The sequence below is a fragment of the Sorex araneus genome, chromosome 4, assembly GCF_027595985.1.
Source record: "Sorex araneus isolate mSorAra2 chromosome 4, mSorAra2.pri, whole genome shotgun sequence".
NCBI classification, from domain to species: Eukaryota; Metazoa; Chordata; class Mammalia; order Eulipotyphla; family Soricidae; genus Sorex; species Sorex araneus.
Genome location: NC_073305.1, coordinates 175790346 through 175804202, shown reverse-complemented (window position 1 = coordinate 175804202; position 13857 = coordinate 175790346). Strand labels below are relative to the sequence as shown.

At 48.6% G+C, this 13857-nt stretch overlaps 1 protein-coding gene across 1 annotated transcript in view; it reads right to left on the bottom strand.

Annotated features, from left to right (window-relative positions):
- UST (uronyl 2-sulfotransferase) overlaps positions 1–13857 on the bottom strand; it is a 379487-nt gene that overhangs the window by 55134 nt on the left and 310496 nt on the right. The window contains exons 6-7 of the mRNA XM_004609057.2: positions 11949–12046; positions 8009–8166 (exon numbers count right to left, since the gene is read on the bottom strand). Coding sequence (XP_004609114.2) covers positions 8009–8166; positions 11949–12046 — 256 coding nt within the window. The remainder of the gene's footprint in view (positions 1–8008; positions 8167–11948; positions 12047–13857) is intronic.

Here is a 13857-nt window from a genome sequence, read left to right as displayed (position 1 = left end):
ATAAGAGATAAATCCTCCAAAAGCATAAACGAGGGCAAGGGAGAGAGGCAACGGGCTGTATGGGAGAGGCTCAGGTTTGACCCTCAGTGCCCAGAGACCCCTAAGCACGGCTGGGAATGACTCCCAGCACAGAATCAGGAGTGACCCCTCAGCACTGAAAGGTGTGGTCCTCGAACAAAACACAAACACCAAAAGAAAAAAAAAACAAAACGTCTTGTTGACTAAGCTGCACATGTCTGGAGCAGGGCCTGAGGCCACCAGCAGAGGGCGTTCGAGGCCGTAACTGTCTCCAGCGTGTCGTCATGGGCAGAGGGGAAGAGGTGAGAGCAGACCCTGAGTCAGTGCCCCTCCCCCCTTCCTCCGCTTTGCACGGGTAGCTGAGAACTAAAGCTGGGGATTCCATCTCATGACCGCTTAAAGGGGGTCCCCATCACTGTGCTGGCCAACAGAAAGCTGAGAAAAGCGGCCTCAAAACACCTCCCTGGGTCCCTCAGGGTCTAAGAGCACAGACCTGACTGTCCACCAACGGACAGCCGGTGCCACCAGCACTCCCCCGGGGCCTACCAGAAGAGCCATGGCAGCTGGAGTCAAGCTCTCGGCACAGTGCTCTCTGCCTGAGCATGACAAGCAGCCAGCCTTCAATCACCAGAATGTGCTTCGCTGGGTCTGTGTCTTCATGGAGAGCTGGATGGAAACTGGAATTCCCACAGCACCGCGTACTCCAGATTCCTTTCTGTGTGTTTGTTACACCTTCCTGTATAAGTCTGGTAGGATTTGGATACGGCAACACAAACGAATGGAGAGAACACTAAAATATCTTCAAGGGGAGGTCAACTTCACATTCATGGCAAGTTAAAAAAAATAACAGATAAAACGTAGCATTTTTGCCATCATTGTGAAACTGGCCAAAAATCAGTAATAGGAGGGGCAAAAGTCCTTGCCCCAGAGCCAAAAGATGAAGCTAGCTCAAGACCCCTCCCTGCCTCAAGGGACCCAGCCGAAAACAGCCGAAAACAGCCGAAAACCTCCAGGACTCAACTGCTGCCATGCTCACAGCCGCTCTCCACACACCTGGGCCGAGTCTCATCCACGAGTGAACCTATTCCTGGACTGTGTGGCCACATTTGTGGTTGTGCAACAACTCATACCTTACATCACCCATACTCCAAGAGTACTGCACCATATTTCATGGGGTTTAAAGTACGAGGCAACCAATCTTAGAGGGAAATTTTTAAAAAGGATTTTATATATATGTACACATATATTATACATACATATGTATATATGTATATGTATACATATATATAAATATATATATACATATATACATACCCACACTGTGTAATCCTGTCAATGGCCAGCATCCAGAGACTTAAAAGCAAGCTCCTGGAAGTGCATGGCCGCTTTGTGGCCACACGGTATCTTATAGCCTACTCTCTCCTCTGGGAGAAGCTGGCAAACTACTGGGAGTTTCCTGCCCCCATGGGAGAGCCTCGAAAGGTCCGCATGGTGTATTAATATGCCAAAACCAGTAACAAGCTGGGTCTCATTCCCCTGACCCTGTAAGAGCCTCCAATATGGCATTGTTGGAAGGACGAGTAGAGAGAGGCTTCTAAAATCTGAGGGCTAGGACGAATGGAGACGTTACTGAGACCGATTGAGAAGTTCGATTATCAATGGGATGATATATATATATATGTATATATATAAAAGCACACAAGGCTCAACCTTTAACAACATGTTAGTGATCTCTTATAGAAGGGCTTAATGGCCCCTGAGTGAAATACAACAATCTTCATACTCTTTCCTCTAAGGAAACTTTTTTGGAGCATTTTCAGCAGTTTTTCATAACAAACAATACAAAATAAATTATTTCGGTTCTGCTTTGGGAAACATCTGAAATATGGTAGTGGGAAGGTGTGTTGGTGTTCGAATATTAAATGTAATCAAATATTGTGAACTGCTTCATAAACTAAAAAAATTTTTTAAAAAGACGAAGTTAGCTCACCCTTAGTTTGCCTTTCTCCCCAAAGCCTATCCCTCTATTTTGTTTAGGTGTGTAGAGAAGACAGAGTATCTTTCTAGGGACTAGCTCCCCGGGGGATTTTATTGTTTGTTCTGGTGTCCACTGGTTTGTTCCTTATCTATTCTCTTCCTGTGGGCAGGAGAAATAGTACAGAGGGTAGGACACTTGCCTTGCACACATCTGAGCCAGGTTCAATGCCTAGCAATGCTTTATGGTTCTCTGGGTCTACCATGAGTGATCCCTGAGCACAGAGCCAGAAATAAGCCCTGCTAGGGGTGCCCCCTCAACCAAAAACCAACAAAACCTTTCCTTGGAACTGCACATTCCAACCTGCTGGCTCTCTTTCTGATCCCTCCACCTCCTCTGCCTAACCCTGGAGTACCTACAGAACCAAATCTTCATGGTCACAGCTGTTTAGAGAGACATTTAGGTAGCAACCACTTCTAAAGACACTCCTGTAGAAACAGCATCTTCTCCCCCCGACCAAACACGCTGTTTAGGAATGAGCTTCAATCCTCCAATCCTTTGCTTGCGGTCAGATTTCCCGCATACAAGTCTAGCAGACCCTCTCCTGGGGTTTCATGGCTCACACTTGTGATGGGAACACGTTGAAAAAGAAAACACTAATATAAGTAACTACTTTAGTAGATATCCGACGTGATCAACTATTCACAAATTTCGAAAGTACTGAAAACACAAACAAAACGATGAAGAAAGACAATTTTCACGTTCCCAGGGCTGAGGAAGGTTCACGACTACATCCTGTAGTTTCCCCACTTGACGGCTAGGTGGCGCTATTGAACCGGACCAGCCACAAGCCACGGGCTTACAGGCTGGATGTTGTTATCGCAAATTCAGATGTTCTCTGTCTGTCTTTAATCCCTATGCGTATTTCTTTTAGCCTCTAATTTCTTTTGGCCTAAATATCACTTTATTCGTTTTTAACTCCTAATAAAATTATGATGCAAGAAGCTGAACGGAGAGTCAGGCGCTTGCCTTGGACAGATGGTGCCTTTTTTAAGGCACTTGCCTTGCGCGCAAACAGACACAGGTTCAATTCCCTGCACCGCAGATGGTCCTCAGAGACCCGCCAGGAGTGATCCTCGAGCACAGGGCCTGCAGGAAGCCTGTTGGGTGTGGCCCCAAAGTCCTCCCCGAGTCCATAAAAAGGAGGAAATTATGATGGAGAAATACACAGATAGTATGCGGCATGTGAGTTTTGAAGGGCGTAGAGAGGAAAGTATTCATCAGGGCTCAGGGTTCAGGCGCACGTGAGTTCTGCCCCGCCCTCCCACAGTGGGGCTGGGTGTCTCGGCTTCTCTGGGATGGCACCTGTTTCTCACTGCAGAGGGGGAATTGGGTCACGCCAGGCAGTGCTCAGGAGTTGCTCCTTGGTTCTGTGCTCAGGGTCATGCCTGGCAGTGCTTGGGGGCCACGGGTGATGCTAGGGATAGAACTGGAGTGAGTGGGCTGCAGGCAAGGCAAATAACTCTGTGTCTCCAGTGATTCGTGCCTCTCACTTAGAGCAAGTGATAAACACAGGTTATAGCAATACTTTCTTTTTGTTTTATTTTAAATGATTTTTTAATTGAATCACTGTGAGATAGACCCTTACAAAGCTGCTCGTGATTAGGTTTCGGTCATACAGTGTTCCAACACCCACCCCTCACCAGTGTACATTTCCCAGCACCAGTGTCCTCAGTTTCCCCGGTGTCTCTCCCTGTGGGCGTTGTGGTTTGCAACACAGACACTGAAAGGTTATCATATATATCCCGTTACCTACTGTTAATACTCAGTTCTTGTCCAGTGTCATCATTTCATTCAGGGCATCCAGAGAGGAAAGGAAGAAGTCAAGCTCTCCCTATTTGCAGATGACAGGATACTAAGAGAGGCCTAAAGTTCCTACTGAAAAGCTCCTAGAAACAAGAGATTTGTATAGGAAAGTGGCAGATTACAAAAATCAATACCCCAAAGTCCATGGCAGTCCTATATGCAAATAATGAAAGAGGAGAAGTGATATTTTAAAAAAAAATCCCATTCAGGTCATAGCAATTAATCAATAAAAAGAGACTGCAGGAGTGGTGCTCCCTAGTAATCCTCTATAGATCTTGCTTCTCCCCACTTCAAAGCCCTGCCCAGGTGCGGGGTCAGTTTCTAGTAAGTTCTAGTAAGCTGACGCCAAGATATTCGCTCCCTGTACACCCCCGACTGCCGAGAAATGCTGCCCACACTTTCCTGCTTATCCAACATGTGAAACTGATTTTTTTTTTTTGGCTTTTATTTTTTTGGGTCCCACCAGGCGATGCACAGGACTCACTCCTGGCTCTGCACTCAGGAATTACCCCTGGTGGTGCTCAGGGGACCATATGGGATGCTGGGAATCGAACCTAGGTCAGCCTCGTGCAAGGCAAACGCCCTACCCTGTACTATCACTCCAGCCCTGAAACTGACTTTTATTTCCTCTAACAGACTTAATATTATCAGCCTCTCCTGCGATATGATAAAGGGGCCTCCTCAGAACGCAGAGACACAATTCTAAAGACCAGAAATTGGAGACGAGACACAGCAACTACAAGAAATGGACGAGAGTCAGGTTACTGCTCCGAGCAGTTATGCATTCCCCTCGTGTGCGAATTACTGAAATTCAGATCGATGGCGAAGAATGGCTGAAAATAATCCCAATCGAGAGCAAGTCACAGCCCGATTGTCTAACGGAGATTACTGTTTTTCAACCAGCTCTTCAACAAGGCATCGCTGCCAGGAGCTTTTCTTCAGTGATGAGACTGATGGGGAATAATATTTCACCTTGGGAGAGAGAGAGAGACCTCTAAAACTCAGCGCACACCTGCAGTTCTAAAAATAATTTCTTAGGACAAGCGCTTAGGAAAAATGGCCCGAGGCGCCTTCCTCTAACCTGAGGTGGTGAACGAATTCTCAAGGACATCGGGTCTTGAGGTCTCCGGTGGCCTCTGTCAGAAGTTTTCTGCTTTCTACTCTCGGCCTGCTCAGTTATAAAGTTCCGTTATAAAGGCACTGCAACTATTTCAGTTGGCCGAAGTCTGTGGATTGAGATTAAAGTGATGGAGGCAGGAGGTCCTGGCAAGAAACGGCTAACGGGGCTTGCCTGTCGGCGACTTCCTCTCTGACTTGCTCGGCAAAAACGCCGCGATTTGCAGCCACATGGAAACTACAGGGAATCCTCTCGGCAGGGGCCATGATGTAAGAGGAGCATACATCTCTCCCAAGATAAATCTCCTAAGGTGATGCACCACCGAACTCAGCAGCAGTTAGGGAAGACACTCAGGATTCAGGGGACTTGCGGGGCGGCGTGGAGAGACTTAGCCTAGGGTATTACTCAAAATATTCAGCGACTAGGGGGCTGAGTGATGGTACAATAGTAGGGCACTTGCTCAGGGTCACCCTGCATTCAGTCTCCGGCATCCCATATGGTCCCCCGAGCACTGCCAGGAGTAATTCCCAAGTGCAGAGCCAAGAATAAGCCCTGAGCACCGCAAATCAAACAAATAAATAAGTGGCCCCCAAGTCAAACAAACAACACAAAACAAATTAACCACTAGTCACGCTCAGGTACCGAATGTCTGAGTGCTGGATGACTGACTTGTCTGTGACACACTAACCCCTTTCAGTATTGGATGGGGCCCAGGTGTGTGGTGTGCATGCATACATGTGTAGGGTGTGCTGGTGTATGTTGTGTATGTGCTGTGTGCGTGTGCATGGCATGTATACTATGCATGGGTGTGGTGTTTGTACATATGCATACACAACCGTGTGGGAATGTTGTAGTGTGGTGTGGTAGGTATATGTGCATGTTTGGCATGTATGTAATATGTACATATATATGAAAGGTTTTTGTGTGTGATATGAGTGGCATGTGTGTGTTTGGCATGTCTGCGTGACGTGCATATGTTGTGTGGTAGATGTGTGCGTGTGAGGGAGGATGGTTGTGTGTGGTATTATGTGTGCACAGAAGACAGAAGCCAACAGGAGAGAGGATTTGGGATCATGGGCACCTTTCTTCAAAGGAGTCTGATTTGCCTTAAGATCTTGGCGCAAAGACCAGAGTTACTGTGCTGTCTTGGCAGGAACATGGTGAGAACAATGCTCTTTAAATCTCCAAACTGCCCTTTTCTGAAGGGACAAAGGGAGCCCTAGTCTCAGAACCCACCTCTGTAGGGCGGATGCTGCTTCTGGCTCTTCATACCCCACTTCCCGATAAAGGAGACGCACTTGCAGGGCCCTTCGCGCTCCTGAGTGCAGGCTCAGGGCACCGACTGAGTGAGGGGGCTGGGGGGATCCATTCACAGCCAGCTGTCAGCCTCAAACCAGTCACAGGTGGTGGCAGGGCCGCCCGGGATGCAGGTGTGACGGCTCCCAGCGGAGACCAGCTTCTGGGCGTGTTGTGTGTGTGTGTGTGTGTGTGTGTGTGTATGTGTGTGTGACACTAATCCCTGCCCAGGGTGCAGGTGTGAAGGCATGCCTGCTGGGGGCGCAACAGAGTGCAAAACAAGCTCACCACCTTCTCTGCATTTCTACAAGGCCTCTCCCAAGTCGGGACTACAAAGCAGAAATGACAAACAGGCAGGGAGACTAGAGAGCACCAGACAGAGAGCAGCAGTGGCCTCTTAGCCTAGAAAAAAATAAAAAAAAAAAAGCAAACGACAGATTCTGGGAAGCAATTATGCCTGGGACACCGCACTCGACCCTGGCAATCGCTTCCCTGTACCCTGCCTGGGGTGGGTAGAATTAAAAAAAAACTGCGTGTTCCATCTGCTCCCCCACCTCTTCTTTCCCGGGGTCTGGAACCTCAGAGCTTACATGTCCATGGACACGTTTCCCTCCAGCGGACCAGGCCGTGTACAGACCTGCTCTCCGGTTCCTCTAAATCATGCTCAGCACAGTTATACTCCTGGACTCTGAAATAAGCTACGGCCCCGTGCAGCCCCGGGAGGGGAAGGGTTTCTGTCCCTTGGCCTTTTCCCCCCTGGACAGCATGGCGACGGCCACCGTTCAGAACCAACTGGACAGAGAGGTAGGAGTTTGCAGTGATGGGACGGGATGCAAGGGGAATCTTGCGATGGGGGAGGCAGAACCGGCCCTGCCTCCTGTCCAAATGAGACCCCGAGCAGTCATCCAGGAACAGCTCCTCGGCTCCTGAACAGCCATGATCCCAGCACCACAGAAACCAACCTCAGAATGCAGCGGCTGCTGGGAGAAATACCTCTGGACTTAATACCAGAATTCCAAATCTGGACGGTCGCTTTGCGACTGTGCAACACCATAAGCTCTTTGTTACCAACAACAGAAAACATAGGATCTAATGATGTCATTCCGACAGGTCTGACTGTTGGGGGAAAAACTCCAAATAATGATAGTGAGTTTCCTGTCGAAAATTGAATATAATTAAAGTAAGGAAAGAGTAAAGTGAAAATCATCTGCCACACAGGCAGAGGGGGAGTGTGAGGGGGGAATGCTGGGGTTATTGGTGGTGGAACATGTGCACTGGTGAAGGGATGGGTGTTTGAGCATAGTATGACTGAGACTCGATCCTAAAAGCCCTGTAACTGTGCTCACGGTTACTCAAATAAAAAAATGAACTGTAGGCATAAAAAATAACAAACAAACAAACAAATAAATACATAAATAAATAAATCGTGCTCAGGGCAAAGCCGAGGGGAGGAGCTGCCAATTCCACGTTCCGGTGGGAGAGGCAGAACCACAGCCGCACTCTGCCGGCCGGGAGCCAGAGCCACGAAAGCCCGACGTCACAGCGTGCCGTGTTCGAACCGGACACGTGGGACTTGCAGGGCCACAGTCTCGCCTGTGGAAGCGAACCGGGGGTGGGCGGGGGAGAACTTCCCCCAGTGAACCCAAGGGTAGATTTTTCACCTTGACGTGCCTGCTTCGGAGAGAGCGTGACACAGCTCTCTCAGCGCGGGGGGGCCTGCCTGCAGGCGGAGTTACCTGGGTCTTTGTAAATCCCGAGCACACCCTTGAAGTAATGAGGTAAAAATCTTTCCAGTAAAAGCAGCACATCTTCCAGCTCCTCCAGAATGCCCACAAGCAGGAAGTTTTCGTTGACGTTCAGCTTGGCTCTCTCGAGCGCCCACTCGCCAGGCTCCCTGCAGGGAGGGAAAGATGACCTGTCAATCAAAGTCTCGGGACGCGGCAGGCACGCACACTGAAAGCTTGGTGCTTTTCCCCCTCCGTTCCCCCTTACTTGAATTGATCTTTCTTCCACCTGCCGCTGGGGCCTCCACACTCCTCTCCCCTCCCCTCCGCCCTGGGGGAGGGCCCAGCCCACAGCCTTGAACCTGATGCATCTGCCTTCGCACCTATTGAGAGAAGAATGCCCAGGGCATAGGGGCTCCCAGCAAAGACCAGCTTCCGGGGGAGCACTGGTAACTGCCCATGATGCAGTGCATGCACTGAACATACATGTGCTGAAACAAACACTGGTGAAGGCATAATTTGATGGATTTTTTTTATTTGGTCTCTCTTGGTGCTGGTAACCCAGGAACCAATCTCTGGGACGTTCGTCCCACTGTGCGGGCTTGACAGCTTGAAGTTTAGGGCACTGTGGTGAGGAGCTGCTGGTTCCAGCCCTGTTCGGAGGACACTGCAGGGTTACGGATCAAATTCAGGGAGGGCGTCATGCACGCCAGGCATGGCCGGAGCGATAGGACAGCAGGTAGGGTGTTTGCTTTGTGTGCAGCTGACCTGGGTTCAATCCCCGGCACCCAGATGGTCCCCTGAGCCCTCCAGGAGTGATTCCTGCATGCAGAGCCAGGAGTAATCCCTGAGCACCACTGGGTGTGGCCCCCAAACAAAAACAAAGCAAATGAAATAAAAACCAATTTTAAAAGATTAAAACATGAAACTTACTGACACAATTCTACTGAAAGCATTTCTGTAGAAATAAAAACTAATGCTAGGTACTATCTACACATCAGCTTATTATTTCAAAGAATTTAAAGACTTTAAAGGGGCAGAGAGGTACTACTGAGTTAAGGCGTTTGTCTTGCATGTGACCAAACCCAGTGGATCTCGGGTACTACGTACAGTTCCCAAGGACTTCCAGGGGTGACCTCAAATGTAAGCCCAGAGTAACCCCTGAGTCCTGCCCATGTGATCCCCAACCCATCCAAACAAAACCTAAACAAACAAAAAAACTCATGAAGTGAGGGTAGGGGAGAGATCTCAAAGCCATGAGCATTTGCTTTGTATGCAGGAGGCCCAGGTTCAACCCCCGGCACAGCACCCAGCACCCAGCACCCAAGCACCGCAGGACTGAGCCCTGAGCATCACCAGGTGTAGCCCACATCCTCCGTCTTTCCCCCCAATAATTAGGGAAGGAAAACAACCTTTGCCTCTTATCTCTGAGGGCAGCCCTTAAAGCCAAGCCCACACGGACATCCAGGAACTGCGCTTAGCATTTAGGTAGGTGGGGGAGGGGTGGGCGAGTGACGATTGACTCTTTGAGAATTGTCGTCATGCACCAGTTTCAGCTCACAGACATGTAGTCATGGTGGGCCGGGTGGGATCTTGAGTTCTGAAACTTGTGGTGGGAAGGCCACAACAAGCGGTCATGAGGATGCTCCTGAGATTAGGGAATCCGGATTTTTTTTTCTTTTTGGGTCACACCCAGCAATGCTCAGGGGTTACTCCTGGCTCTGCACTCAGGAATTACTCCTGGTGGTGCTCAGGGGACCTTATGGAATGCCAGGGGTTGAACCCGGGTCAGTCTTTTGTGCAAGGCAAAGGCCTAACCTGCTATACTATTGTTCCGGTCCCAGGGAATCCAGAATTTCAAAAAAAGATGTGAGGAAGTTAAAAGCATGTTTTGGGGGAATATTTTTTTTTATTTTTTATTTTTCAGCTTGGTTTCAGGGGCACATCCAGCTCAGGGATTACTCCTGTCTCTGCCCTACTCAGGAATTACTCCAGCGGGTATCCTGGAGACCATATGGGATGCGTGGGATTGAACCTGGGTTGGCTGCGTGCAAAGCAAGTGCCCTATCCACTCTACTATGGCTCTGGCCCCAGGGAATCCAGAATATTAAAAAAGATGTGAGGGGGTTAGAGGCATATTTGGGGGATATATAAATATCTTTTTGGGAGTTTGTTTTCTAGGTCACACCTGGCGATGCTCAGAGGGTACTCTGCACTTCTCAGGAATTACTCCTGGTGGTGTTCAGGGGACCATATGGGATGCCAGGGATTGAACCTGGGTTGGCTGCGTGCAAAGGTGTGCCCTCCCCACTGTACTATGGCTCCAGTCCAGGGGAAATTATATCTTTCTTTTCTTTTTGGGTCACACCCGGCGATACACAGCGGTTACTCCTGGTTTTGTGCTCAGCGATCACTCCTGGTGGTGCTTGGGGGGACCATATGGGATGCTGGGAATCGAACCCGGGTCGGCCGCGTGCAAGGCAAATGCCCTACCCGCTGTGCTATCGCTCCAGCCCCTGGGAATTACTATCTTGATGGTGGTACAAGGTGAACAATAGTGGTGGTGAGGGTAAATCAACTGGCCTTCGAGCTTGCCGTCATGTAAAGTGCTGAACTTGGACCAGTGTTTGTGAAGGGGGCAAGGACAGGGGAGACTCCTGAGCGTAGGAAGTGTAGGATGAAGCAGGAAACAGATCCTTCTAGGCACTGAGTTCTGACATCAAACAGGCTGGTGCCGTAGCAAAACAGACCGAACCGTGAAACAGCAACACACAAGCTCATGCAGCACCCATCACTCCTGAGGCAAAACTACTCCGGGAATGCACTGCGGCATGGCAACGGGCATCTCTCCTCCAAGTCTTCAGGAACACGCCTGACCTTCTCATCTGGGTAAAATGTTATTTCCACTTCAGACAAATCTTTCAGTGAGAAGAGGACTTCCTTCTCACCCAGCCAAGAGCACATTCATTGTTCCTGCCATCCCTTCCTGGGGTCCCACGTTGGTCTGGTACAAGGAATTTCACCTTAACCTGGGCCAAAACCATCTGAGGAGGTAGAAGCACCGGAACCCCAGTCCCAAGACTGGGTTCTTATGAAGTGCCTCAGGAAATTGGAGGCAAGAAGTGGGTAGACCCTGCTCTGAGGGTTTTACTCTCTGGGTCAGCCCCCTTATTTTTTATTGATTTAGGGCTTGGGGGTCACACCTGGCCATGCTCAGGGCTTACTCTTGACTCTGTGCTCAGGGATCACTCCTGGTGGTGCAGATGGTCCCAAAAGCAGTGCTGGGCATTGAACCCAGGTCAGCTGCATGCAAGGCAAGTGCCTTAACTCCTACAGTATCTCTTCACCATAAGCCTTTTAAAAAGGGTTGCACAATCAAGTGAGGCTGAAGGACAGTCATAGGAAAGCATGTTGTCTTTTATTATTATTATTGTTATTGTTGTTGTTGTTGATGTGGGGAGGAGGTTGGGTCCCTGTGGTACAGGGCCTATTCTTGGCCCTGTTCTCGGGAGTGACTGTTGGGAGTACTCAGGAGATTCATAGTTGGGGCTAGGGAACAACCTTCTTTCTATTAGAGAAAGGGAATGTCTCAGGAGAGAGTGCGGAACTGGGGTGAGAGGGGCAGCTTTCTGACAGCCGTAAATGTTCAGTCATGGCGGAGGGGCAGGCTGGGTGCTCGCTGCTCCGATCAGCTGTGTCCTTGGCACAGAAGGAGGATACCATTAGCCCTTCAACTGTGCAGCTTTATGGACTGGCCCCAAGGCCTCTCTCTGTGGGACCTCAGGTCTCCAAAGATAATCTTGATCTTTCAAGGTTATCAGTCAACATAGTAACATAGTAAGTTCCACTAAGGCAGGAGATGAGGGACCCAGAAGACTGCCGGGACAGGCCGGGCGGGGCAGGCCCCTGCTCACTGCCCTCTACATCCATGCAACACGCCTTTCAGTGTTACCTGCATCTGGGATGTTGTCCACAGAAGTATGGGATGATGTAAAACAACCTGGGGTTGGAGCACTCAGGATAGTTCTCTAGAATGCACTCGTTGATGTCCTAGGAGAGAAAACACAACAGTGACATGTTCCCTGGCCTCTTACACAACATCCACGTGAGCATGAGAGAGCCTGAAATCCTCCTGGATCCTCTCATCTCCTCACGGGCGGGTCTAGAGCAGGTGGACGACAGTCAGTGGAATGCCTGGACACAAATGCTGGACACAGTTTCCCTTGGCCTCAAGCTATCCTGTTCCACTGAGCAGGTGGACGGAAGGCCCAGCCACTGCCGAGCAAGCCTGTTCTGTGACAGTAAGGCGTCTTTGTGTCTTCCAGGGGCCTGAAGTCTCCGTTGAGTCACAGGCCTCTTGAACACAGACCTCCCACTCCATTGGCTACGGTAGCCCAGCAGTTGTTAGTATATAACTGGCACTTAACAAATATTTGTTTAATAAAGTCCTTGTTCATTCTGACTTGAGCAGAGCTCCCTATAAGGCCAACTCTGCAGAAATATGTTTCCCTGTGCACCTATTTGTCCAATCGCACGGAGGCTGGTAGAGTCGGGAAATCGATAGTCCAAATTTGAGCTGGACAATAATGTCTCACGTACGGCAATTTCCAATGTTTTATGAGGACTGAAGGGCGTGTTTGTGTTTATTCTCCCACTTGGAGGGAAATAGTTGTGATCCCTGCTGATTTTCTCTTTTATAAAAGTGTTTATGAAGTGATATTGTACCCATAATTTATTTAAGCTTCAGATATGTGCCATAATACCAAATCATGGCCTGATCTGACACATTAAATTTACTACTTAGATTTATTTACCACTACCGCAGCCTTAAGGAGGTGGGCCATGGTGGTGCTGTTCATGGACTGGTAAATGTGAAATTACAAGGGCTGACAACCAACTTTCACCAAGAGGGACCAGAAGAATATTCCAGGGAAGACGTGCCTGTTCTTAAGCATGTCCAAGGAGAAAAAAGGACCGACTTCGCATCAAATCCATCCACAAGGGCATGTTTCCCTACAGATAATGCCGGCAAGTCAGACTAACTGTGCCTACAAACAGACCACATGGTCAAACTGAGTTGTTCTGTATTTCATAAAACTGGGGTAGATGCTTAATTATTCTTGAAAAGTCCACTTTTGTACTGATTCAATACATTACACATTTGCCACAGCACATTCAACAGGAATAAACAGATTCGGCAGCAAATACACTCTAGCTAAGTCCTTGAGTCTACTGTGGGGTGCATGGTTCTGTGAGAACATTCTAGAAGCAAACAAAATCCAGTCATCGCCATGTCAAGTCCAGGTGGCTCAGAGTGTCTCTCATCTTGTGAGAAAACGCATGAGAATTGGAGAGTACACAAATATACAAACACATGTCTGTACATGGGTCTGTACTACCTGACTTATTACCACAAAGTATAACAGAATAGAAATGTTAACTCATGTTGCTTGATGACCAGGGGAGTTATGAAACATTGCTACAGTGAAATGCTGGACACTTGGGAAGGACCTTCTGTAAGTCCTGCCCAGAAAACATATTCTTGGTGAAATTTTATTTTAAAACTTTATTTAGTTATTTGTTATTATTATTATTATTATTATTATTATTATTGTGCCAAAGAGCTCCCAGTTGGTGGTCATTCTGGGAGTTCTATTCTTAAACTTAAACTTTGCAGTACTTTCTCTCTGTTCTGTGAAGCAGAATTTTGCATGAAGGAGACGGTGGTCCGATCCCATTTCTACAAGACAATGATCTTGTAGAAGGTGTGGTCTTCGTTATAGAATTTCTCCAGCTCCATGCAGAACTTCTCAATTTCTTCTTCATCATAGTTGGATGTAGGTGCATAGATGACCAAGATA